The sequence below is a fragment of the Rhinopithecus roxellana genome, chromosome 8 (genome assembly GCF_007565055.1).
Source record: "Rhinopithecus roxellana isolate Shanxi Qingling chromosome 8, ASM756505v1, whole genome shotgun sequence".
Taxonomy (NCBI): Eukaryota; Metazoa; Chordata; class Mammalia; order Primates; family Cercopithecidae; genus Rhinopithecus; species Rhinopithecus roxellana.
In genome coordinates, this window is record NC_044556.1 from 17496142 (window position 1) to 17524016 (window position 27875).

Below are 27875 nucleotides of genomic sequence, written 5' to 3' on the forward strand. Positions count from 1 at the left end.
GCAAGCTCCACCGCCTCCCGGGTTCACGCCATTCTCCTGCCTCAGCCTCCCGAAAAGCTGGGACTACGGGCGCCCGCCACCCCGCCCGGCTAATTTTTTTTTTTTTTTGTATTTTTAGTAGAGACGGGGTTTCACTGTGTAAGCCAGGATGGTCTCGATCTCCTGACCTCGTGATCCACCTGCCTCGGCCTCCCAAAATGCTGAGATTACAGGCATGAGCCACCACACCGGCCTGTTCTGGGACTTAAAGCAATAACCTGCTACCCAGGCAAATGCAGTCATCATTGTCTCCTTCCTGGCCTTCTGGCTTCTGTGCAACTCCCACACACTCTGTTTCTCACACAGGAGCCAGGGAAAGCCTGTGAACATCTGAGTCCAGTCATGTCCCTCCCCTGCTCACACACACTCCATGGCTCCCTATGACCTTTGGAGTTAAACCCACAATCTGCCCACTTACTGCCACCTCTACTCTCCTCCCTCCATCTCCCACTTGCTCATCGGCCTCCAGCCTTTTGCCTCCTGTTCCCCATCCCAGGCCACCCCACAGCCCTGTGACAGCCCCGTTACCTGCTCTTTCAGGGTCAGCCGCCTCCTCCCATCCCGGCCCAGCTGCTCCACTGAGAATCTCACCTGAGGCTGTGGGGGGTTTTCTGCAATCAGAACCAAACCAACCAGATGAATTGGGAGGAAAGACTGATGGATGTTTTCTTTGTAAATGATGGATTCTCCACATTCACAAAGTGAAAATCCCTTGCTGCCCCAAATTGCAGAAAAGAGAAAAAACTGAGGAAGAAAAATTAACACCGCTTGCATCCCCAGGGATAACTGCCACCTGTAATTTCATGTTGTCTAAGGTTTGTTGTTTGTTTGTTTGTTTTTTGTTTGTTTTCTACCGCCCAGGCTGGGGTGCAATGGTGCGATCCTGGCTCACTGCAACCTCTGCCTCCCGGTTTCAAGCGATTCTCCTGCTTCAGCCTTCCGAGTAACTGGGACTACAGGCGTGCACCATCACGCCTGGCTAATTTTTTATTTTTAGTAGAGATGGGGTTTCACCATGTTGGTCAGGCTGTTCTCGAACTCCTGACCTTGTGATCTGCTTGCCTCAGCCTCCCAAACTGCTGGAATTATAAGCATGAGCCACCTCGCCTGGCCTCTAAGTTTCTCTTTGAATGCAAATGTATTTCTCTGCAGGGTTTTGTTGTTGTTGCTGTTGTTTTATAGACTAGAGACAGGGTCTCGTTTTGATTCCCAGGCTTGTCTCAAACTCCTGGCCTCAAACAACCCTCAGGCCTCAACTTCCCAAAGTGCTAGGATTACAGGCATAAACCACAGCACTAGGTCTTTCTGCATGATTTGAAACCCTCTCACTCATTTCCCTGTTACCCAGGGTCAGGGCAGCAGCCATTTAGTACACCCTGCCACCTGTAGGTGACATTGTCCTTGAGACACTGTGAGGTTCAGCCTGATGATTCTCACTTGATAAAGCTCTGTAGTGGGCGGAGTGCAGTGGCTCATGCCTGGAATTCCAGCACTTTGTGAGACCAAGGCGGGACGATCACTTGAGGCCAGGAGTTCGAGACCAGCCGGGCCAACATGGTTAAACCCCATCTCTACTAAAAATAAAAAAAATTAGCTGGGTGAGGGTGTGGTCACCTGTAGTCCTACCTGGGAGGCTAAGGCAGGAGAATCACTTGAACCTGGGAGGCAGACGTTGCAGTGAACCAAGATTGCACCACTGCACTCCAGCCTGGGTGACAGAGCAAGACACTGTCTTAAAACAAAACAAAAAACCCTAAAGTGAGTGTAGCAAGACCAGATGCCACATTGTCAGGGTTTGAGCACCCATTTCTCCCTCTGCCTTATTTCTAACACTTACCACCTTGTTTCTAATACTTGCTGCCTTATTTCTTTTTCCATCTTATTTTATTATTATTATTATTATTATTATTATTATTATTATTATTTTACTTTTTGAGATAGTCTGGCCCTGTCGCCCAGGCTGGAGTACAGTGGCGTGATCTCCGATCAATGCAACTCCCACCTCCAGGGTTCAAGTGATTCTCCTGCCTCAGCCTCCCAAGTAGCTGGGATTACAGGCTCCCACCACCATCCCCAGCTAACTTTTGTATTTTTAGTAGAGAAGGGGTTTCACCGTGTTAGTCAGGCTGGTCTCGAACTCCTTACCTCAAGTGATCCGCCTGCCTCAGCCTCCCAAAGTGCTGGGATGACAGGCATCAGCCACCACGCCCGGCCCCATTTTATTTTATTTTTTAGAGATGGGGTCTCACTACGTTGCCCAGGCTGGTCTCAAATCACTGGCCTCAAGTGATCCTCCCGCCTCAGCCTTCTGAGCAGCTCGAACTACAGGGGTGCACCACCACCTCCAGCTGCTGCCTTATTTCTAACGCTTGCCCCTGTTCCTGTGCCCGGAGTGATCTTACCAGGGGGAACACACACAGGGCTGCTCCACTTGCTCCAGGAACTCCCCTGGCTCCCCAGCCGCCGTCGTCGGAGCTGGAATTCCTGGGCCACATTCATCTCCAGGGGACAGAGGCAGGACTCTGGGGAGAAGCAGGTCAAACATCAGGCTGTAAGAATTGGCCAGGACTTGGCACCAGTCACTTAGCCATCATGCACTTATCGAGCTCCAACTGTGTACAGAGCCATGTGCTGGGTCCTGGGGGCTCAGCAGAAGCAGGCCAGGCCCTGTCCTCTTAGGGCCTCCAGGATCACCCACATCCATCCCTGTCCTCAGTTCAAGTCCCGGCCATGGCCATCCCTTGGGTCATGACCTTGGCCAAAGGCTTCTTACCCCCTCCAAGTCTTGATTTGTTTCCCCACCTGGAATATGGAAATAATCCAATACTGAACTATGGGGCAGGGTAAGAGGCATACAAAAAATTCAGCATTGGACCTGGCATACAGTAGGCGCTCAATTAATGCCAACTTGCTGCAGCTGTTGTTGTCATTACTATAATTATTCTCACCAGTATCATCATCCTGAGGTCCGCAGTCACCCTAGAATAAGAACGTATTCATATATTGTTTTGCGTTTTAATGCTGAAAAATATTTGCTGTTTTACAATTATGTATTTATTTACTTATTTATCTGAGACACGGTCTCACTCTGTCATCTAGACTGGAGTGCAGTGGCATAATTATGGCTCACTGAAGCCTCCATCTCCCAGGGCTCAGTGATCCTCCTGCCTCAGCCTCCTGAGTAGTTGGGACTACAGGCACGCACCATCACACCTGGCTAATTTTTGCATTTTTGGTAGAGACAGGGTTTCACCATGTTGCCCAGGCTGGTCTCAAACTCCTGGCCTCAAGCAATCCCACCCCAACTCGGCCTCCCAAAGTGCTGGGATTACAGGTGTGAGCCACCGCACCTGGCTAAATTTTTTTAAATTAAAGACTATACCTTTAATTATTTATATAATCAAAGAAATAATCAGGGATTATTTCTATGGTTAATTACTAGAGAACCTTCTCTAGGTTCAAACCTTTTTTAGAAACATAAAGCAGTAAAAAATTATTATAACTAAATTTTAAAAATTAATAATTATTTTTACTAAACACAATGTGGGATCCTGTATTGAATCTGGGAACAGAAAAAAGACATTCCTGGAAAAATTGGTGACATTCAAATAATGCCTGGAGTTTATGTAAGACATTAACATTTAGAGGAGTTTGGGTAAGGGGTATTTGGGCGTTCTCTGCACTAGTTTATATAGTAACATTTCTGAAAATCGAAGATTATTCCAAAAGAAAAAAATTATTTTAAAACATTTTAGTGGGAGCCAGGCACGGTGGCTCGTGCCTGTAATCCCAGCACTTTGGAAGGCCAAGGTGGGCAGATGACCTGAGGTCAGGAGTTTGAAACCAGCCTGGCCCACATGGCGAAATCCTGTCTCTACTAAATATACAAAAATTAGCTGCGCGTGGTGGCAGGTGCTTGCCTGTAATCCCAGCTACTCGGGAGGCTGACGCAGGACAATCGTTTGAACCTGGGAGGTGGAGGTTGCAGTGAGCTGAGACCGTGCCACTGCACTCCAGCCTTAGCGACAGAGCAAGGCTCCATCTCAAAAAAAAAGAAAAAAGAAAAAGAAGAAACCACCTGAGGGGCTAGAGTGGGGTTGGTTGGGAGCAGGGACAGACGCAGTGATGGTGAGACTGATTTGGGGGTGAAGGTGCCCTGGAGAGGCCCGTGTCCACCCTGGACTTGGGAAATAAACTCACCAACTTCCATGAGCTGCTGGGCGTCCGGTGCCGGAACTGCACCTCAGCACCAACCTGGTTATCCGGAGTCTCCCACTCCATACGCAGCTGCCCAGCCAACTTGGACACCTTGATGTCTCCCAGAGGAGGCTCATATTTAACTGGAAGCAGAGGCAGGGATTGGCGAGGGGCAGCCCACACGTATGTCAGTTAATGGGCCCTGAAAATCCACCCGGTCCAGGGTAAGCAACTGAATCCCTAAATATGAATTAGCGGACACCTTTCAGGTCCCAGCTAAGCCTGGTATACTATGATTCAAAGAGTCAAGATTTATACACAAGCCACATATGGTGGTTCACCCTGTAATTTCAGCATTTTGGGAGGCTAAGGCAGGAAGATCACTTGAGTCCAGGAGTTCGAGACCAACCTGGGCAACATAGTGAGACCCCCCATCTCTACATAAAAATTAGCCAGACATGGTAGTTCATGACTGTGGTTCCAGCTACTTAGGAGAGTGAGATGGGAGGATCACTTGATCCTAGGAGGTTGAGGCTGAAGTGAGCCCTGATCGCACCACTGCACTCCAGTCTAGGAGACAGAGGGAGACTTTGTCTCTAAAAAATCAACAAATATGGCCAGGCGCAGTGGCTCATGGCTGTAATCCCAGCACTTTGGGAGGCCAAGGCGGGTGGATCATCTGAGGTCAGGAGTTTAAGACCAACCTGGCCAACATGGTGAAACACCGTCTCTACTAAAAATACAAAAATTAGCCAGGCATGGTGGTGGACGCCCATAATCCCAGCTACTTGAGAGAATGAGGCAAGAGAATCGCTTGAACTCGGGAGGCAGAGGTTGTAGTTAGACGAGATCACATCACTGCCCTCCAGCCTGGGTGACAGAGCCAGACTCCGTCTCAAAAAAAAAAAAAAATTACTTAAATTACAAAAAAATTAAATTAAATTAAATTAAATTAAATTAAAATTTAAAAATAAATAAGTAATTTTTTTTTTTTTTTGAGACGGAGTCTGGCTCTGTCACCCAGGCTGGAGTGCAGTGACCGGATCTTGGCTCACTGCAAGCTCCACCTCCCGGGTTTACGCCATTCTCCTGCCTCAGCCTCCCGAGTAGCTGGGACTACAGGCGCCCGCCTCGTCGCCCGGCTAGTTTTTTGTATTTTTTAGTAGAGACAGGGTTTCACCGTATTAGCCAGGATAGTCTTGATCTCCTGACCTCGTGATCCGCCCGTCTCGGCCTCCCAAAGTGCTGGGATTACAGGCTTGAGCCACCGTGCCCGGCCAAATAAGTAATTTTTAATAAAGATTGATACACAGGATCCTGCTAGTGAAGATATCTTTAAAATATTAACACCCGGCCGGGTGTTATCCTTGGCAGAGGATAATCAATTCTGACAAGCAATTCACAAAAGTGCCTGTCTTTTGAGGGTGATCCGCCTGCCTCGGCCTCCCAAAGTGATGGGATTACAGGCTTGAGCCACTGTGCCCAGCCAATTCTTTTTTTTTTTTTTTTTTTTTAGAACTCTCAGGGAAATTGTACTTAGTTTTTAGATCCGTTTCAAGGAACCTGACCTAAAGAGAGACATAAATTAGCATAAATTAGTCTTGCTGCACTGCGGCCATACCCTGCCTGATTCTTTTTTTTTTTTTTTTTTTTTGAGACATAGTCTCGCTCTGTCGGATGGCCGGATCTCAGCTCACTGCAAGCTCCGCCTCCCAGGTTTACACCATTCTCCTGCCTCAGCCTCCCGAGTAGCTGGGACTACAGGCGCCCGCCACCTCGCCCGGCTAGTTTTTTGTATTTTTTTTAGTAGAGACGGGGTTTCACCATGTTAGCCAGGATGGTCTCGATCTCCTGACCTCGTGATCCGCCCACCTCGGCCTCCCAAAGTGCTGGGATTACAGGCTTGAGCCACCGCGCCCGGCCCTGATTCTTTATTATATCATTGTATAAATTTAAGAGGTATGATGGTTTGATGTACATATCCATAGTGAAATGATTACTACAGTAAGCAATGTAACATATCCATGACCAGGCACAGGGGCCCACATCTATACTCCAAACACTTCAGGAGGCTAAGGCAGGAGGATCATTTGAGCCCAGGAGTTCAAAACCACCCTGGCCAGCATAGCAAGACCCCATCTCTTAAATATATATATATACATATCCATCACCGTCTATAATTACTTTTTTGGTGTATGATAAGAACACCTATTTTTTTTTTTTTTTTTTTTTTTTTTTTTTGAGACAGAGTCTCGCTCTGTCACCCAGGCTGGAGTGCAGTGGTGTGATCTTGGTTCACTGTAACCTCCATCCCCCAAGTTCAAGCGATTCTCCTGCCTCAGCCTCCCAAGTAGCTGGAATTACAGGTGCTTGCCACCACACCCTGGCTAATTTTTGTATTTTTAGTAGAGACGGGGTTTCACCATGTTGGTCAGGCTGGTCTTGAACTCCTGACTTCAGGTGATCCTCCCAACTTGGCCTCCTGAAGTGCTAGGATTACAGGCATGAACCACCGCACCCAGCCCTAAAATCTGTTATTTTAGCAAATTTTCAGTATACAATATGCTATTTTTAATTATAGTTCTGTACTGTACATTGGAACTCTAGACTTATTTATGCTGTGTAACAGCCAATTTTATTCCTTTGACCTACATCTCCCCCATTTCCTCCTTCTCCCCATCCCCGGTAACCACGGTTCTACTTTTGGTGTCTAGATACTCGCCTTTTTTTTTTTTTTTTAAAGATTATACATGTAAGTGAGATCATGCAATATTTTTGTTTCTGTGCCTGGCTAACTTCACGCAGCATAATGTCCTCCATCTCTGTCCATGTTGTGGCAAATGACATGATTTCCTTCACTCTTTTCTTTTCTTTTCTTTTTTCTTTGAGACAGCGTCTTGCTCTGTCACCCAGGCTGGAGTGCAGTGGTGTGATCTCGGCTCACTGCAACCTCTGCCTCCCAGGTTCAAGCCATTCTCCTGCCTCAGCCTCCTGGGTAGCTGGGATTGCAGGCACGCGCCACCACACCAGGCAAATGTTTTGCCTTTTGTGTGTGTGTTGCTGTTGTTTTTTACATGGAGTCCCACTGTGTCACCAGGCTGGCGTCCAGTGGCTCAATATCAGCTCACTGCAACCTCTGCCTCCTGGATTCAAATGATTCTCCTGCCTCAGCCTCCGCAGTAGCTGGGACTACAGGCGTGCGTGGCCTGCGCCTGACTAATTTTTGTATTGTTAGTAGAGGTGGAGTTTAACCATGTTGGCCAGGATGGTATCGATCTCTTGACCTCGTGATCCGCCCACCTCAGCCTCCCAAAGTGCTGGGATTACAGGTGAGAGCCACCGCGCCCGGACAAATACATGATTTAGAATCGTGAGAACAGGTATTAAGAACCCAAGTAGGTCCTGGCAGCATTATGGACAGCAGAGAGAAACCAGAAGCAGCCTAAGTGCCCAGGAATAGGGGATTAGTAAGAGGACCATGAAAGACTGCTTTGTCACAATAGTGTTTGTGTGACACTACATGAAGTGACAATGGCTAGTAGTATCAAGTCCCTTGCCAGGGGCCAGGAATCCCCCTCCAGCTCCAGCCTTGCAGCCTGATGGCCTCTGGGTATAAAAGGGACAGCGGGGAGAATAAGGTGCTACCTGACTTGTAGAGCTGCAGGGTCACCTCAGGAGACTTCTCTGTCTGGTTCCTGGCCCAGGATTCCACCCAGAGTGTGACAGTGTGCAGCACAGACACCCCGGCCTGGTCGGAGAACTGCAGCCTGGTGGCTGAGCCTGCGGCGAAGTAGCAACAGCGCCCGGAGCTAAGGCTGCAGCAGGAAGGAGGGTGTCAGTGCCGAGTCTGGGGTCCTGGTGGACCCCACAGCCGACTTTGTGCATCAAATCCCAGCATCATTTTATTGGTGTTTGTTTGTTTGTTTGTTTGGAGATGGAGTCTCGTTCTGTCGCCCAGGCTGGAGTGCAGGAGTTCAAGACCAGCTTGGCCAACATGGTGAGACCCTGTCTCTACTAAAAAATACAAAAATACAGGCCGGGCGCGGTGGCTCAAGCCTGTAATCCCAGCACGTTGGGAGGCCGAGACGGGTGGATCACGAGGTCAGGAGATCGAGACCATCCTGGCTAACACGGTGAAACCCCGTCTCTACTAAAAAAAATACAAAAAACTAGCCGGGCGAGGTGGCGGGCGCCTGTAGTCCCAGCTACTCGGGAGGCTGAGGCAGGAGAATGGCGTGAACCCGGGAGGCGGAGCTTGCAGTGAGCTGAGATCCGGCCACTGCACTCCAGCCCGGGAGACAGAGCGAGACTCCATCTCAAAAAAAAAAAAAAAAAAATACAAAAATACAAAAATTAGCAGGCGCGGTGGCGTGTGCCTATAGTCCCAGCTACTCAGGAGGCTGAGGCAGGAGAATCACTGTAACTCGGGAGGCAGAGTTTGCCATGAGCTGAGATCATGCCACTGCACTCCAGCCTGGGCAACAGAGCAAGACTCCGTCTCAAAAAAAGAAAAAAGAAACAAGTAAGTAGATGGATGGATGGATGGATGGAAGGATGGATGGATGGATGGATGGATAAGTGAAAGGGTGAAGAAAAAAGAAGGACTAGAGAGACCCTCATGGCCACCCACCCTGGGATGCCTACCCTCGCTGACCACCCCCTCCCCCCCACAATCCTCCAACCTTTTCTTCTTAGATGAGAAACAGAAGCCCAGGAAGGAGTGTTGACCCAGCCAAGATCACACATCCGAGAGTAGGGGCACCAGAGGGGGTTGGAGCAAGAGTGGGATGGTGGGTGAGGGTTTAGGAACGGTAGAGGGGTCCTCACCAGCACCGCAGGAAGTGGCTGACCCCAGCTGTGGGACCCTCATACTGCCAGGAACACTCGTAACCAGCACTGGATATCCGATAGCAGCTCAGGTCCCTAGGGCCCGAGGCTGAGCCTGGAAGAGATCCTGTAGGCTTGGGAACAGACCAGAGTCTGGAGGGGTCTTTGTGCCCAGGACAAATCTTTGTCATGCTTACATCTTTCAGTGTCACCTCAGCCTAAACCCTCCCTGCGTCCTTCCTACCTCATCTCCCGCCATCTCTCGCCTCAACCTATTCGGAATCCTCAGCCTTCTAACTCATCCTCAAAGAGGCCAGATGTCCTGCCACCTCCCTCTCTATTCCTCACCCTCCTTCTGGTGTTGTTTTTTTTTTGGGGGGGTGCCCTGGGCCCCAGCTTCCCTCCTCTGGTTCTTCAAAACACATCATCACATGCAGTATAGACATTTGTTTGCCTGTTGTCTATCTCTTCCACTAGGCTGTGGTCTTGGAAAGTCAGTTGAGCTCACAGCCCCCTATGTCTAGATCCATGTGCGCACATAGAAGGTGCTCAGTAAATCGTTATCAAACAAGAGAATGGACGGTGTGTCTGCTCAGTGTCAGACCCTTTGCAGGGTGCATTATGAGCATAAATGTTCCAACAACATGGCCGGGCACGATGGCTTATGTCTGGAATCCCAGCACTTTAGGAGGCTGGGGCGGGTGGATCACCTGAGGTCAGGAGATCGAGACCAGCCTGGGCAACATGGTGAAACCTCGTCTCTACTAAAAATACAAAAATTAGCCGGTTGTGGTGGCGGGCACCTGTATTCCCAGCTACTTGGGAGGCTGAGGCCGGAGAATGGCTTGAACCTGGGAGGTGGAGGTTGCAGTGAGCTGAAATCAGGCCACTGCACTCCAACCTGGGTAGCAAAACAAGACTCTGTCTCAAAAATAAATAAATAGGCCAGGCGAGGTGGCTCATGCCTGTGAGCACTCAGCACTTTGGGAGGCCGAGGCGGGTGGATCATGAGGTCAGGAGATCGAGACCATCCTGGCTAACACGGTGAAACCCCATCTCTACTAAAAACAATACAAAAAAATTAGCCGGGTGTGGTGGCGGGCGTCTGTAGTCCCAGCTACTCAGGAGGCTAAGGCAGGAGAATGGTGTGAACCCCGGAGGCAGAGCTTGCAGTGGATCCAGATCATGCCACTGCACTCCAGCCTGGGCGACAGAGCGAGACTCCGTCTCAAAAAGAAAAAACAACAAACAAATAAATAAATAAATAAACAAATAAATAAAATAAAATGTTCCAATAATTTATTGGGTGGGGGGCGGCTTCAAAATGCTTAAAAGGTACTTTCTCCCATGTACCGACCAATCTGAACGGACATAGACACCAGCCCTGAGACCATGCTAGGGAAGTGATGAGGTTCAGAGAGGCGGCTGGCTGTTCCAGGGCACCTTGAACCTGTTGAGAATGGGCCAGCAGGTGGTGGGGTGGGGTCTCCCAAGACCACAGACGGGGCTGGGTCTTCGGCTGGGTGGCAGAGGCCATAGGAGGGGCTGCTGTAGATGGGGTCAGGTAGAGCCCTACATAATTCTCAGCCAACAATGAGGAACTGCTCCGAACCTGAGTCTGCATCCGGATATGGTGGGTCCTGAAAACAGCACTCACTGGTTCTGCAGGCAGCTGCAAAGGCAATGAAGACATAATGACATCCCTGGCCTTGCACTGTGTGGGGAGAAGGGCTCAGCCTTGGGGTCTACACCCAAGTGATCATCAGCCCTCACATCCACCCACCTTCCCATGTATGCACCCACCTACCACCTCTCATCCATCCATCTGCCTATGTATTCATCCACCCATCTACCCATCCATCCATGTATTTATTCATCTGTCCGCCATCTACCCATCCATCCACCCATGAATTCATGCATTCATCTATCCATCCATCCATCCATCCACCCACCTACCTACCCATCCATCCATCCATGTACTCATCTATCCATTCACCCATCTACCCATCCATCTATCCAATCATCCATGTATTCATTCATCCATCTACCCATCTACCCATCCATCCATCCATCCACCCCACCATCCACCCATCCACCCATCTATCCATGTATTCATCCTTCCATGTATTCATCCATCCATCCACTCATCTACCCATCCATCTATCGATCAATCCATGTATTCATTCATCCATCTACCTATCTACCCATCCATCCATCCACCCCACCATCCATCCATCCATCCATCCACATATTAATCCATTCATTCATCCACCCCACCATCCACCCACCCATCCAGCCATCCATCCATCCATCCATCCATGTATTAATCCATCCATCCACCCCACCATCCACTCATTTATCCATCCGTTCATCCATCCCTCCATGTATTCACCCATCCATTCATCCATCCACCCCACCATCCATCCACCCCACCATCCACCCATTCACCCATCCATCTGTGTATTCATCCATGCATCCATGCATTCATCCAGTATCCATTCACCCAACCATCCATCTATCCATCTACTCACCAATCTATCCATCCATACATCCATATATTCATTCATCCATACACCCACCCATCCATCCATTCATCCATGTATTAATCCATCCATACACCCCACCATCCACCCATTTATCCATCCATTCATCCATCCCTCCATGTATTTATTAATTCATCCATCCATCATTTACCTACCCACCCATCCACCTGTCTATCCATTCATCCACCGCCCTTTAGTCCTCAGAGGTTGAGATGCATATTTGGGAGACACTCTCAGGAGGTCCCCCCAGCAGGAAAGAACAGTAAGACCAACAGTCTGGAGGGCAGAGAGAAGTGGGGGTGTGCCTGGGGTGGCACCAGTGTCTGAAGCCAGCATGGGGAGAGACAGTAGAGGGTGCATGGCAAGGAGAGGCCTGCCAGGGCTGGCCCAGGCAAGCACACTTGGCCCACTAGCAGTCGGGGCAATAATTAATAACATTTCCCCAGGAGGCAGCGACCTCCTTCAGCCACTGGGACCCTGTCTCTGTAAAAAGTACGCGCCAAAAAAATTAACCTGGCACGGTAGTGTGCGCCTGCAATTCCAGCTGCTCAAGGAGCTAAGGCAGGAGGATCACTTGAGCCCAGGTGGTCAAGGATACAGCGAGCTATGATCAGGTCACTGCACTCCAGCCTGGGCAACAGAGTGAAACCCTATCTCAATAAATAAATAAAAAGGGTATAGGGAAGGATGTGCATAGGTTATATGCAAATACTTCACCATTTTATATCAGGAACTTAAGCATCCTTGGATTTTGGTATCTGCAGAGGGTCCTGGAACCATTGCCCCATAAATACGGAGACAATTGTATACATTATATTATATATGTCTATCTATTGTAAACTACGTACATAAGATACTATACTATGTATACCTATTAGATACATACTTGCTTTTCATTCATTCCTTCCTTAGGTTTTTTTCTCACTGAACTCGGGGAAGTGGTGGAAAAGATTTAGTGCATTTCACAGAAGAGAAAAATCAAGACCGGAGGAAAGATGTCTAAATTCGATCCCAGAAGCCATGACTGCCCATCTCCCATTTGACAGCAGGAAAGACTGAGGCACAGAGAGATGAAACCAACCCACACAGCAGGCCCACAGCTCTCCACACATACACGTGCCTCCCCCCAGCAAGACGAGCCGCCATGCCAGGGTCAGGGGACTCACCACCCTGCCTGGACCGCAGGAAGAGGAGGAGGAGGGGGACCACCCACGTCACCAGCGGCCCCATTGGATCCACGCAGAGCCCCACAGCCCCAGGGGAGCCTCTCCACCACCTGCGAGGTTCAGCCACCCTGTCCCTCGCTCCGGAACACATTGAAGCTGAACAAGGGAAAAAAAACCAAAAAAAAAAAAAAAAAAAGTGAGTGTCACAGCCCATCCCTAGGGCAAGTCAAAGCGAAAGAGAAACCCAGGAAGTCAGCTCCGTGGTGGTGGTGATGGTGGTGGCCACAGACTCACCTTCGGAGCAAGTCAGGGTTCTAGGGGCTCTGCCCTGCTGGCCCCAGACCTGAACTGAACACCCAGATGCCAGCCCCATGGGCCACCTGTGGTTCCATGAACTTGATCAGGTCCCTGGCCCTCTCTAGCCGATTTTTTTTTTTTTTTTTTTTTTGAGATGGAGCCCCGCTCTGTCACCCAGGCTGGAGTGTGGTAGCATGATCTCCACTCACTGCAACTTCCACTTCCCGGGTTCAAGCGATTCTCCTGCCTCAGCCTCCCAAGTAGCTGAAATTACAGGCAACTGGCACAACACCCAGCTAATTTTTGTATTTTTGGTAGAGACGGGGTTTCACCATGCTGGCCAGGCTGGTCTCTAACTCCTGGCCCCAAGTGATCCACCTGCCTCAGCCTCCCAAAGTGCTGGGATGACAGGCGTGAGCTACCTTGCCCAGCTGCCAAATTCTTTTTTTCCTTCTTTTGGGACAGGGTCTTGATCTGTGACCCAGGCTGGAATGCAGTGGTCCAGTCACGGCTCACTGCAACATCAACCTCCCCAGGCTCAGGCCATCCTCCTACCTCAGCCTCCCCAGGAGCTGGGACTTACAGGCATGTACCACCATGCCCAGCTGATTTTTGCATTTTTTGTTTTTTAGAGAGGGGGTTTTTGCCATGTTGCCCAGGCTGGTCTCAAACTCCTGGGTTCAAATGATCCATCCGTCTTGGCCTCCCAAAGCGCTGGGATCACAGGCATGAGCCACCACACCGAGTGGCTCGCCAACTTCTGAGTCTGAGACTCAAGAGCTGAAGGAGGGCAGTGTTCTTGGATGGCCTGAGTTCATCCTTCCAACAAATTGTTACAAAGAGCTTGCAGCATGCTGGCTGCTGGCCCCCCAAAATGCCCACCTCCCCATATGCCAAGCTCCAGTCTTGTGTACCTGGGCTCACCCCTCTAATCCCAGCACTTCGAGAGGTCGAGGTGGGAGTATCACTTGAACCTAGGAGTTTGGGACTAGCTGGAGCAACATGGCAAGACCCCATCTCTATAAAAAATAAAAAGTTAGGCCGGGCGCGGTGGCTCAAGCCTGTAATCCCAGCACTTTGGGAGGCCGAGGCGGGCGGATCACGAGGTCAGGAGATCGAGACCATCCTGGCTAACACGGTGAAACCCCGTCTCTACTAAAAAAAATACAAAAAACTAGCCGGGCGAGGTGGCGGGCGCCTGTAGTCCCAGCTACTCGGGAGGCTGAGGCAGGAGAATGGCGTAAACCCGGGAGGCGGAGTTTGCAGTGAGCTGAGATCTGGCCACTGCACTCCAGCCTGGGTGACAGAGCGAGACTCCTTCTCAAAAAAAAAAAAAAAAAAAAAAAAAAAAATACAATAATTAGCTAGGTGTGGTGGCGGGCACCTGTAATCCCAGCTACTCGGAAAGCTGAGGCAGGAGAATCGCTTGAACACAGGAGGTGGAGGTTGCAGTGAGCTGAGATTGCACCACTGCATTCCAGCCTGGGCAACAGAGTGAGACTCTGTCTCAAAAAAAAAAATATATATATATATATATAGATATAGATATAGATATAGATATATATAGATATAATTAAAACTTAGCCGGGCATGGTGGCACGCATCTGTATTCTCAGCTACTCGGGAGGCTGAGGTGGGAGAATGGCTTGAACCCAGGAGGTTGAGGCTTCAGTGAATCATGATCACGCCATTGCAGTACAGCCTGGGTAACAGAGAAAGATCCTGCCTCTAAAAAAAAAAAAAAAAAATTAAGAGATTGCAACTTAGTTTTTCCCCCATGTTCCATTTCTTTTTTTTGTTTTCTTTGAGACGAAGTCTAGCTCTGTCCCCCAGGCTGGAGTGTAGTGGCACGATCTCGGCTCACTGCAAGCTCCGCCTCCCCAGTTCATGCCGTTCTCTTGCCTCAGCCTCCCAAGTAGCTGGGGCTACAGGCGCCTGCCACCGCGCCCGACTAATTTTTTTTTTTTTGTATTTTTAGTAGAGACCGGGTTTCACCTTGTTAGCCAGGATGGTCTCAATCTCCTGACCTCGTGATCTGCCCGCCTCAGCCTCCCAAAGTGCTGGGATGACAGGCGTGAGCCACCGCCCATGTTCCATTTCTTAGCCTCTGAGTATTTCATTTCCTGCCCCTCCCTCCCCACTGTCGGCAAAGCCTCTAAATGTCAGTGGAGAAGCTCTGATCCAAGCTACCGCGTGGATGAACCCTCAAAAACATTATGCTGGGCCGAGTGCGGTGGTTCGCGTCTGTAATCCCAACACTTTGAGAGGCCGGGATGGATGGATCACCTGAGGTCAGGAGTTCGAGACCAGCCTGGCCAACAAGGCGAAATCCTGTCTCTACGAAAAATACAGAAATTAGCTGGGCATGGTGGCATGTGCCTGTAATCCCAACTACTTGGGAGGCTGAGGCAGAGAGAAAAACTTGAACCTGGGAGGCAGAGGTTGCAGTGACCCGAGATCACGCCACTGCACTCCAGCCTGGGTGACAGAGTGAGACTCCATATCAAAAAAAACAAAAAAACAAAAAAAAGCCACACACAAAAAAAACCCATCATGCTGGGTGGACGAAGATGGACGGGAAAGGCACACATTGTACTGATTCCACTTATATAAAACATCCAAAATAGGCAAATGTACAGAGGCAGACAGTAGCTGAGCGGTTGTCAGGGGCTGGGGGGAGGCGGGAGTGAGAAGTGACTGGTGATGTATGCGGGGTTTCCTTTTGGGGTGATGCAAATGTTCTGGAACCAGATAGAGGTGGTGGTTGCACAACACTGTGAATGTGCTAAATGTCACTGAATCGTTTGCTTTAAAATGATGAATTTCCGGCCCGGGCGAGGTGGCTCACTCCTGCAATCCCAGCACTTTGGGAGGCCAAGCCAGGTGGATCATTTGAGGTCAGGAGTTCAAGACCAGCCTGGACAACATAGTGAAACTCAGTCTCTACTAAAAATACAAAAATTAGCCGGGCGTGATGGCAGGCGCCTGTAATCCCAGCTACTCGGGAGGCTGAGGCAGGAGAATTGCTTGAACCCAGGGGGCAGAGGTTGCAGTGAGCCAAGATCATGCCACTGCACTCCAGCCTGGGTGAGAGAGTGAGACTCTTTCTCAAAAACAAAAAAAGATCAATTTTAGGTTATGTGAGACGCATCTACAGAAAAAAGAAATATTATTAGAGTCCAGGGGCACTGAGGAGGGAGACGGGGAGGGTCTCTTCTGGGGGGTGAGCATCTGTGGAAACTGAGGCCCAAGCGGCCAGGGTCGCGCCATACAATTCAGCCTCCTGGGAGGAGGTCCCTCCTTCAAGAAGCCTGGCCCCTAGGGGCAGCTGAGCTGGCCAGGGTCAGGCGCCCAGCAGGCTATGAGGTCAGCGAGTTGGGGACAAAGACTCAGTGTCCTGGGCCTGGCACACTGGGGACGGGGACCCTATGACCCCATACAGAACAGCCTTCTCTGGCCCCGGGGCCCAGGCCAGGGTCTGCTGGGGGATGGATATGTGAGGCCTGGGGGAGGGGCAGAGACAGAGAAAGGACAGAGATAGAGAGATACATAAAGATGGAGGAAGCCAGGCAGGGTGGATTATGCCTATAATCCAGCACTTTGGGAGGCCAAGGCAGGAGGATCGCTGTAGGCTAGGAGTTCAAGAGCAGCCTGGGCAACATAATGAGACCTCATCTCTATAAAAAATAATTGGCTGGGCGTGGTGGCAGGCACCTGTAGTCCCAGCTACTTGGAAGACTGAGGCTTAAGCCAGGGAGGTCGAGAGTATAGTGAGCTCTAATTGCGCCACTGCACTCCAGCCTGGGCCACAGAGCCCAGGCTGGGCTCAAAAAATAAAAACAATTTTTGTTATTTTTTGTCTCAAAAAATAACAAGAAAGGTGGAGGAAACAGGTAGAGATCAGAGGAAAGTCATGGCCCCCTTCTGACCATCCTGAGACCCTCCCGACTCCACCAGTTCCCAGAGAGTCCCTCACTTGCCCCATTTCACAGATTGGGAAACTGAGTCCAGGGACACTCAGACCACCTGAAACCCCAGCTGGAGATGAAGAGATGGATTCAAACCAACCCTCGTGGAGTACACTTTTGCCCCTTCCAGAGTGGAGACCGTGCCTCAGGGCTACCCCCACCCCCGCAGAGCTTGGCCCTCCCAGGCCTCATCTTTTCCACCTGCAAAATGGGCTGTTGTGAGTATGCAGGAGGGCTTGGCTCACAGTGAGCGCTGTCCACCCGCTGGCCAGTGTGATTAGTCATTGTTGTTCCCCAGTGGCCTCTGCCTGGCGGCTGCTGGAAAAACATCAAGGGAGGGAGATACAGGGCCGGGGAGGTGAAAAGCTGGACACAGACGCCCCAGCCCCTTGGGATCAGGGACAGATGAAGGCCAGGTGCCCTGAAATAGAGCAGGGAGGGCTGCCTGGAGGAGGGACACTTGAGCTAGTATTTACAGAATTACAGGGCATCTCTAGTAGAGGCCACAGCAGAGCCAAAAGTCCAGAGGAGGTGCTTTGGGGACCACCAAGATGGACACAGTGGATCTGGGGTTCTGTGGGGTGATGGGCTGGGGCCTCGAGTGCCAAGCTAAAGGGCCTGCCTTTCTCCGAGGGCAGTAGGGAGCCATGGCAGGTGTGTGAGCTGGAGGGGTACCCCACACAAAGGTGAAGTGGTATTTCTCCCCTTATTGAAGTCACAACCTGACACTCCCTCTGAAGTTCGCCACATCCCACCTTCCCCTTGCCACATCTTGGCATGCCCACCTTCCCTTCCTCTCTAGGCCTGCCAGGAGGCCCTGTGGGACCCTTATGGCCCCACCCAGCTGCCCCAGAAGTTCATCTGAGATAAGCTCCCAGGGCTGCCCCACTTTCAGATGCCCCACAGACTCGGGGGAGGGTGAAACAGGAAGGATCGAGTCATGGGGGCCCCGGAAAACATGATGGGAGGAACCACAGCACTTCCCCACCTCCTCAGCTTCCGCCTTCTTCTCAGGGAGAGAGACCTTCAGCCCGAGGAGTAGGGCCAAGCGTCCCTCCATGTGGCCGAGATACCCTAATGCCGCTGAGGATCATCTAAAGAGGGTGTTGAAGGATACATAGGAGTTAGCCAGCAGAAAATACATTTGTTCATTTAAAAAACTTGTAGGCATCACTCATCAAGAACAATTTTCATCATTCAATCAGAACTTTCTAATGCCTCTGGGGGATCATTTGAAGATGTTTAATTATTATTTTTCTTTGAGACAGGGTCTTACTCTCTTACCCAGGCTGGAGTGCAGTGACACAATCATAGCTCACTGCAGCCTCAACCTCCCAAGTTCAAGCTATCCTGCCACCTCAGCCTCCGATATAGCGGAGACACAGGCCTATGCCACCATGCCCTGCTTTGATATCTTTTTCTTTTTTTTTTTTACTTTTGAGACAGAGTTTTGCTCTGTCACCCAGGCTAGAGTGCAGTGGTGCGATTTCAGCTCAAAGTAACCTCTGCCTCCTGGGTTTAAGTAATTCTCCTGCCTCAGCCTCCTAGTAGCTGGAATTATAGACGTGTACCACCATGCCCAGCTAATTTTTGTATTTGTAGTAGACACGGGGTTTCACCGTATTGGCCAGGCTGGTCTCAAATTCCTGACCTTAAGTGATCTGCCGGCTTAGGCCTCCCGAAGGGCTGGGATTACCGGTGTAAGCCACCACCCCCAACCATCCAGTTATTATTTAAAAAAATTTTTTTTTTTTGAGACGGAGTCTCACTGTGTCGCCGAGGCTGGAGTGCAGTGGCTGGATCTCAACTCACTGCAAGCTCCGCCTCCCGGGTTCATGCCATTCTCCTGCCTCAGCCTCCCGAGTAGCTGGGACTACAGGTGCCTGCCACCTTGCCCGACTAGTTTTTTGTATTTTTTAGTAGAGACGGTGTTTCACTGTGTTAGCCAGGATGGTCTCAATCTCCTGACCTTGTGATCCACCTGTCTCGGCCTCCCAAAGTGCTGGGATTACAGGCTTGAGCCACCACTCCCGGCCAAAATTTTTTAAAATATTTTTTAAGTTTTTGGTAGAAATGTGGTCTCACGGCCAGGCGCGGTGGCTCAAGCCTGTAATCCCAGCACTTTGGGAGGCTGAGATGGGCAGATCTCCTGAAGTCAGGAGATCGAGACCATCCTGGTAACACGGTGAAACCCCATCTCTACTAAAAAACACAAAAAACTATCCGGGCGAGGTGGCGGGCGCCTGTAGTCCCAGCTACTCGGGAGGCTGAGGCAGGAGAATGGCATCAACCCGGGTGGCGGAGTTTGCCGTTAGCTGAGATCCGGCCACTGCACTCCAGCCTGGGCGACAGAGCGAGACTCCGTCTCAAAAAAAATAAAAATAAAAAAAAAATAATGATAATAATAAAATAAAAATACAAAATTAGCCAGGCATGGTGGCATGCACCTGTAATCTCAGCTACTCAGGAGGTGGAGGCAGGAGAATCACTTGAACCCAGTAGGCAGAGGTTGCAGTGAGCTGAGATTGTGCCACTGAACTCCAGCCTGGGAGACAAGAGCAAAACTCTGTCTAAAAAAAAAAAGAAAGAAAGAAAAAAGAAAAAAAAAAATGTGGTCTCACTATGTTGCCTAGGCTGGTCTCAAACTCCTCGTCTCAAGTGATCCTCCCACCTCAGCCTCCCAAAGTGCCACGGCTCCTGAACAGATTAGGGGATGTTTTAATGAAGACACAGGAGGTTACCAAGAAAAAAATTCAACCACCACACTTCCAGATATACCTTACAGAGACATGTGAGGAGAGTTTTGATGGGTGCATAGAAACTCACAAGAATTGCCGCGCGCGGTGGCTCAAGCCTGTAATCCCAGCACTTTGGGAGGCCTGAAACGGGCGGATCACGAGGTCAGGAGATCGAGACCATCCTGGCTAACACGGTGAAACCCCGTCTCTACTAAAAACTACAAAAAACTAGCCGGGCGAGGTGGCGGCGCCTGTAGTCCCAGCTACCGGGGAGGCTGAGGCAGGAGAATGGCGTGAACCCGGGAGGCGGAGCTTGCAGTGAGCTGAGATCTGGCCACAGCACTCCAGCCTGGGTGACAGAGCGAGACTCCGTCTCAAAAAAAAAAAAAAAGAAAGAAACTCACAAGAATAAAATGTATTTGCTCATTCAATACAAGGTCCTCTGATGCTTCTCAAAGAGAATTTGAAGTGGGTTTTGAAGAATATATAGATGTTAGGCTGGGTACAGTGACTCAACCCTGTAATCCCAACATTTTGAGAGGCTGAGGTGGACCGATCGCCTGAGGTCAGGAGTTTGAGACCAGCCTGGCAATCGTGGTGAAACCCTGTCTCTACTGAAAATACAAAAATTAGCCGGGTGTGGTGGCAGGCACCTGTAATCCCAGCTACTTGGGAGGCTGAGGCAGGAGAATTGCTTGAATCCGGGAGGCGGAGGTTGCAGTGAGCCGAGATCGCACCACTGCACTCTAACCTGGGCAACAGAGCGAGACTCTGTCTCAAAATATGTGTGTGTGTGTGTGTGTGTGTGTGTGTATTGACCATAGAAAAACTGCATTCATTGATTCAGTCAGTCCAGTCAGTCAGTCACTAAGTAAGTGGTCCTTCTTGCCTATTAAGGGGTTGTTCGGGAGACAGTTCTGTGTAGGAGTTCTCCAGAAGGAGCAGCGGATTTGAGACCTCTCTGGTGGCTCTGTCCAGCAGGTTCCCACATGCCCAATCCAACCCTGGTTCAGGGAACCTCTCTTTCCCCAGGATTCCATTCAAAGCCCCAGAGAGGGCTCTGATAGGCTGAGCTTGGGTCACATGTCCACCTTGAACCTATCACAGTGGCTGAGGTGGACAAACGACTCTGGGTTACGTGTCCACCCCAGGCTGGACTAAGGGAGAACTTTGAGGCAGAGCTGACCAGAGTCAGAACATTGGCCATTGTAGGACATGAGTTTCCCATCACTTGAGGTGTGCAAGCTACAGCCTGAAGTTCACTTAGTGTAGGATTGTCAGATAAAACACAGGACTTCCCCACGCCCATTGGTTTCTGCCTTCTCAGGGACCTTCAGCTTGAGGAATGGGGAGCTTCCCTCTATGTGGCCAAGAGACCCTGATGCCCCTGAGGGGTCATCTAAAGAGGGTGTTGAAGGATGCATAGGAGTTTTCCAGGAGAAAATCTATTCATTCATTTAACAAACTCGCTTATAGTCATTATTCATTAAATAACATTTAAGTTAAATTCCCAGTTAAATTGGAATTTCAGACAACCAACATATTGGTTTGTGTTTTGTTTTGTTTTGTTTTGTTTTGTTTGAGACAGAGTCTCGCTCTGTCACCCAGGCTGGAGTACAGTGGCACTATCTCAGCTCACTGCAACCTCTGCCTCCCAGGTTCAAGTGATTCTCCTGCCTCAGCCTCCCGAGTAGCTGGGATTACAGGTGTGCCCCATTACTCCCAGTTAATTTTTGTAGTTTTAGTAGAGACACGGTTTCACCATGTTGCCCAGGCTGGTCTCAAACTCCTGACCTCAGATGATCCACCCACCTCAGCCTCCCAGAGTGCTGGGATTACAGACATGAGCCACCAAACCCAGCCAACACATTGTTTTTTAATATGGACTATGTCCCAAGTACTGAAGGGGGCATTCTGATACTGAAAAACATTCATTGTTTATGGAAATTTAAATTTAACTGGGTGTTTGCTTTGGAAAACAGCCTGGTTGTCTTTTACAAATTTAAAACATAGAGTTGCTGGGAGTGGTGGCTCATGCCTGTAATCCCAGCACTTCGGGAAGCCAAGGCAGGAGGATTGCTTGAGCCCAGGAGTTTGAGACATGGCGAAACCCTGTCTCTACAAAAATTTAGCTGGGCATGGTGGCGTGTGCCTCTAGTCTCAGCTACTCCACACTCCAGCCTAGGCGAAAGAGCAAGACCCTGTAATCCTAGCACTTTGGGAGGCCAACGTAGGTGGATCACTTGAAGGTCAGGAGTTCGAGACAAGCCTGGCCAACACGGTGAAACCCCGTCTCTACTAAAAATGCAAAAATTAGCTGTGAGTGGTGGCGGGTGTCTGTAATCCCAGTTACTCAGGAGGGTGAGGCAGGAGAATCAATTGAACCTGGGAGGCAGAGTTTGCAGTGAGCCAAGATCACGCCACTGCACTCCAGCCTGGGCATCAGAGCAACACTTCATATCAAAAAAAAAAAAAAAAAAAAAAAAAAATCTATGCAAAACATTGTATGCCAAAGTTCATAGCAGCTCTATTCAGAATAAGTACCAAAAAGTGAAAAAATCCAAGTGACCACCAACAAATGAGTGAATCAGCGAAATGTACGTGTACGTATACACAATGGAATATTATTTGGCCATGAAATGGAATAAAGTACTGATAATTGCCACAACGTGGGCACATCTTGAAAGCATGATGCTGAGAGAAGCCAGACACATAAGGCCACATGTTATATGTTTTCATTTTTCTGAACTATCCAGAACAGGAAAATTCATAGAACAGGAAGCAGATTGGTGGTTGCCAGGGACTGAGGGAGGGGGAATGAGGACTGGCTGCTAATAGGTACAGGGTTTCTTTCGGGGATGATACAAATGTCCTGGAATTAGATCGTGGTGATGGTTACACAACTCCGTGAATATGCTTAAAACACTGAATTGCACACTTTAAAAGCATGGATTTTATGGTATGTGAATTTTATGTCAATTTTTAAAACTATATGAGAAAAACAAGTTTTCCCTGGCATCCTGTATTTTTTTTTTTTTTTTTTTTTTTTTTTTTTTTTTTTGAGACGGAGTCCCGCTCTGTTGCCCGGGCTGGGGTGCAGTGGCCGGATCTCAGCTCACTGCAAGCTCCGCCTCCTGGGTTTACGCCATTCTCCTGCCTCAGCCTCCCGAGTAGCTGGGACTACAGGCGCCCGCCACCTTGCCCGGCTAGTTTTTTGTATTTTTTTTAGTAGAGACGGGGTTTCACCGTGTTAGCCAGGATGGTCTCGATCTCCTGACCTCGTGATCCGCCCATCTCGGCCTCCCAAAGTGCTGGGATTACAGGCTTGAGCCACCGCGCCCGGCCAACATCCTGTATTTTTATTTGCTCAATCTGGCCATCATAACTTGATGCAACTCTACAGTACCTCATGGACAATCGGGCCCAGTGATCCTTCCTAGGGTCTCTTCGAGCCTGAAAACATACTCCAGTGTCCAAACTGAACAATGGGGCAGCTGAAGACAACTGTGGCTGCAGAGAAAGTGCGAGTCGCAGGGAAATAAAAAATGCAGGTGCTAAACCAGGCACAGTGGCTGATGCCTGTAGTCCCAGCGCTTTGGGAGGCTGACGCAGGAGCATCACTTGAGGCCAGGAGTTCGAGACCAGCATGGGAAATATGGCAGTACTCCGTCTCTACAAAACACACACACACACACACACACACACACAAAACCAGGCATGGTGGCATGTGCCTGTGGTCCCACCTACTCTGGGAGCTGGGATATGGGGGCTGAGGCGGGAAGATCGCTTGAACCCTGGGAGGTAGAGGCTGCAGTGAGATAAGATTGTACCACAGGACTCCAGCCTGGGTGACAGAGCAAGACCCTGTCTCAAAAAAAAAAAATTTTTTTTAATGTGGGTGCTATTTTGGGACTTTGGGCTTTTCTCAGCCTCAGTTTCCCTTTCTGCAAAATGGAGTAGAGCAATTATCTTCAAATATCTGTGAGAGGTGGTGCTTATGAGACATTTAGGGTGGAAGGGCAATCATCCTCAAAAGGAAACTGACAACTGCAGCAGCTACCTGTTTTTGTAAGTAAAGTTTTATTGGCACCAGGGCCAGGATTAAAGGGAGGCAAACGAGGCTGAGTGGTGCAAGGACAAGGGTCTGATCATGTCTTAAGAGTTTTAGTGTTTGTTTTGGCCAGGCAAAACACTAAAACTCTTTGGCCTGTAATCCCAGCACTTTGGGAGGCTAAGGTGGGTGGATCACCTGAAGTCAGGAGTTCGAGACCAGCTTAACCAACATGGTGAGACTCCATCTCTACTAAAAATTAAAATAATAATAATAAAAAAAAAACCAGTCTGGTGTGGTAGTGGGCACCTGTAGTCCCAGCTACTAGGGAGGCTGAGGCACGAGAATAGCTCGAACCAAGGAGGCAGGGGTTGCCGAGATCATGTCACTGCACTCTAGTCTGGGCGGCACAGCGAGACTCGTCTCATAAATTAAAAAAAAAAAGTTTTGGTGTTTTGGCCATATGTGGTGGCTCACACCTATAATCCCAACACTTTGGGAGACCTAGGCGGAAGGATCATTTGAGGCCAGGAGTTCAAGACCAGCCTGGGCAACATAGTGAGATCCCCGTCTCCAAAAATAAGATAAAAAATAAAAGTTTTGATGTTTTGTTCATCATAAATGTTTTCATTAACTTTATGTTTTTAAAATATTATTTCTCTTGATGACTGAGTTTTTTGGGGCCCCCTTAAATTTTGCACAGGGGTGAGATCCTCACTTGCCTCACCCTAGAACCCGTTCTGTTGTGTGTACTGGGCACATTTCTTTGTTGTTGTCTTGTTTTTGTTTTTGAGATAGAGTCTTGCTCTGTCACCCAGGCTGGAGTGCAGCGGCGCTATCCCGGCTCACTGTAACCTCTGCCTCCTGGATTCAAAAGATTCTCCTGCCTCAGTCTTCTGAGTAGCTGGGATTACAGGCGCGCGTCATCACGCCCAAGCAATTTTTTTTTTTTTTTTTTTTTTTTAAGTAGAGACAGGGTTTCACCATGTTGGCCAAGGTGGTCTTGAACTCCTGACCTCAAGTGATCTGCCCACCTTGGCCTCTCAAAGTGCTGGGATACAGGCGTGACCCACTGTGCCCGGCCAATGCGCTGAGCACATTGATTAACCTCTCTTAGCCTCAGTTTCTTCATCTGCAAAATGGGGCTAAATGATGCTCCCTTACTTTTGAGAGGATTCATTGTAAAATATTTACTTCTGTGCTCTGCTGGAGGGGCGGGGCCAACTCGCCCAGTGGGGGCGGGGCCCTGCGGTCGGGGCCCCCCGGGAGGGGCGGGGCCAGGCCTCGTCAGCTGACCGGCCTGGCCAATGGCACCCGGCGGCGGGGCCTGGCAGGCCGAGGCGGGGCCGGGGGCGGGCCTGGCGGCGCGGACTCCTGGGCCATGGACGAGTCGAGCCTCCTGCGGCGCCGCGGGCTCCAGGTGAGGCCCCTGCGCGGGCGGGCGGGAGGCGGAGGGCGCGGCCAAGAGGACGCGGCCTGAAAGGTGCGGGGGGGGGGCCTTCGTGGGCTGTAGGGAAACTGAGGCAGAAGGCGGGGAACGCTCAGATCGCTTCTTTTTGACCACCCGCTTCTCAAAGTGCTTTTTCTCCTGGTGGGAAGGGGGAAGGTGTCCCCCTTGGACATCTAGGGAAACTGAGGCTCCAAGCGATGGCGTGGGAGGAAGAGGCTGAGGGCTCTGCCCCTCCCCACCAGCTGTTCTAATAATAATGCTAGCAACAGCAGCCAGAGAACTCACCATATGTTCATGGTTGTTTTAGTCCTGTTACTAGCGATGTATTAATATTAGTTCATATGTATTAATACCTCCTTGGGTCGTCGCTGCACCGCAGTACCCCCCTCAGTTCAGCCCTACGACGACCTGGGGAGGTTGGGGCTGTTAAGCACCCATTTGTCAGAATAAGGAAACTGAGGTTCTAGTCCTGAAAAGCCACTCTCCAGAGGTCGCCTAGCTGGGATTCGATCTTGCGCCCTCAACCAGCTGTCTTAGGGCACAAGGCGCTGCCAACCAGCGGTGTGACCTGGGGGGAGGGCACCCTTGCTTCTCCGGGCCTCAGTGTTCCGACGGGCCACAGGGTCCTCCTTTGACCGAGTTCATGTTTGGGAGGCTGTGTCATCAGGATGGCGTCGGGGACAGCAGAAGCCTAAGTTTGAAGCCACACACGGGCTACATGACCCCGGACAGCCACCCCTTTACTTCTCTGGGCCTCAGTTTCCCCGTCATAAGAAATGAAAAACGAGAATTAAGATTTGGCCATTTTCCTCTGAGACTTAGACCACACCCTTAAGAAGCCACCAAGTTTTCAGGTAGGGAACCTGGGATTCAGCACTTACCCAACGAACATTTATGGGGCGCCTGCTGTATGCCTAGCTCTGGACAGGCAGTAGAGTGTTCTGCAACCTCTGGAGCTGCCCTCCTAGAAACCCCAACCTGTTGGGGAAGGTAGACGCCGGAGCAGCGGTGACTCCATGGAGTGGTCAGTTGTGATAAGGGACTCACCGCAAGTGAAGGGGGCGCCTGACCCAGGCATTGCTGGGAGCCCTGTGTTAGAGGAGGCAGTCAAGGGTGGCGGGGCATTGCAGCGGTGGGCGGTATTTAGGGAAATGAAAGAGGTTGACAGAAGCTGGTGCCCAGGGAGGACTGAGCAGGTGTGGTGGGGGTCGTGGACTGAGGTTAGCTCCGGGCGGGTTGAGGGGGTGAGAGGAATGGGGCCGGCGGGTCTCCAACCTGGAGCCGCACCGGTAGCTGCAGGACTGCGAACTCAGCAGGTGATGGGAAGCCAGGTCTGGAGTGGTCAGGGAAGGCACGGGCTGAGCTGCAGATCAGAGACACCCGGTCTCTGGCCGCGCGGGGGTGGGGCAGAACTGGAAGCACTGAGGCCAGAGGCAAGAGTGGGGGACTTGGGCGGAAAGGAGGGGGCGGGGCGGGATTGGCGAGCAGCGTGGTGTTGGGGGGGGCAGCCCCGCCTCCAGCCCCAGTTAGATGCCAACCCGCCCGCAGCCTCTTAAAATAGAGAAACCGCCTCCGGGTAGGCGAATGGGGGTGCTGCTGACGTCAGGAAGTGGGGCCTGTTCCATGGGGGGGTCAAACATTTCCTGATGATAAGTTCTATGTTACAAAAGGGGAAACTGAGGTTGAGGTTCAGAGAAGCATAGACACTGTCCGGGTTTCACAAAGTGTAGGTGACAGAGTCAGACAGGATTTGAACCCAAGCAGTTCCGGCTTCCTCTCCAGACCAACCCAGAACAGGCGTCAATCCAGGAAGGTGGAGGGATGAGTACGGAGTCCAACGGAATGAGGGCATTCGGGCAGAGGCCACAGTACGTGCAAAGGCCCAGAGTCATGTAGCCTTTCTTACCTGTTTATATGGGGAAACAAGAACTTGAACCTATTTCTTAGCACTAGAGGCTGATGGCCAGGACTTAATGCTTCCAGGGCCTTCAGTGCTGATTTTGAAGCGGTTAGACTTTCCCCCTAGGGTGATGGGGAGCTATGTATGGAAAGTGCTGGAGCAGGAGAGGGCATGCCCATATTGAGGGGCTGGAAAAACTCCTTTGGAGGGCTAGGAACAGGAGCGGGGGAATCAAAAAGGTCAGGAAGTCAGGAAGGAGCATGGAATGAAAGTCTAAGTGTACCAGGTGTGGTGGCTCATGACTGTAGTCCCAGCTGCTCAGGAGGCTGAGGCAGAAGGATCCAAGGATCTCTCTCTTTCTTTCTTTCTTTTTTTTTTTTTTTTTTTTGAAGGAATCTTGCTCTGTTACCCAGGCTGGAGTCCAGTGGCTCAATCTCAGCTCACTGCAACCTCAACCTCCTGGGTTCAAGTAATTCTCCCTTCCTCAGCCTCCCGAGTAGCTGGGATTACAGGCACATGTCACCATGCCCTGCTAATTTTTGTATTTTTAGTAGAGACAGGGTTTCAACATGTTGACCAGGCTGGTCTCAAACTCCTGACCTCAGGTGATCCACCCACCTTGGCCACCCAAAGTGTGGAATTACAGGCGTGAGCCACCGCGCCCAGCCAAGAAGAGTCTCTTGAGCCCAGGAGTTTGAG

At 50.3% G+C, this 27875-nt stretch overlaps 1 protein-coding gene across 4 annotated transcripts in view; it reads right to left on the reverse strand.

Moving 5' to 3' along the window:
* The window catches only part of IL12RB1 (interleukin 12 receptor subunit beta 1), a 32589-nt gene extending 14458 nt beyond the window's left edge, over positions 1-18131 (reverse strand). For 2 of the 4 annotated variants that reach the window (XM_010386630.2, XM_030935544.1), the window contains exons 1-9: positions 13067-13084; positions 12773-12928; positions 10676-10735; positions 9064-9178; positions 7882-8051; positions 4240-4379; positions 2988-3018; positions 2442-2561; positions 568-650 (exon numbers count right to left, since the gene is read on the reverse strand). In XM_010386630.2, coding sequence (XP_010384932.2) covers positions 568-650; positions 2442-2561; positions 2988-3018; positions 4240-4379; positions 7882-8051; positions 9064-9178; positions 10676-10735; positions 12773-12923 — 870 coding nt within the window. In that variant the 5' untranslated portion in view covers positions 12924-12928; positions 13067-13084. Of the gene's footprint in view, positions 1-567; positions 651-2441; positions 2562-2987; positions 3019-4239; positions 4380-7881; positions 8052-9063; positions 9179-10675; positions 10736-12772; positions 12929-13066; positions 13086-18025 lie in introns of those variants that run through there. The other 2 variants (XM_030935545.1, XM_030935543.1) reach the window with 2 other exon arrangements.
* Positions 18132-27875: the final 9744 nt, after the last annotated feature.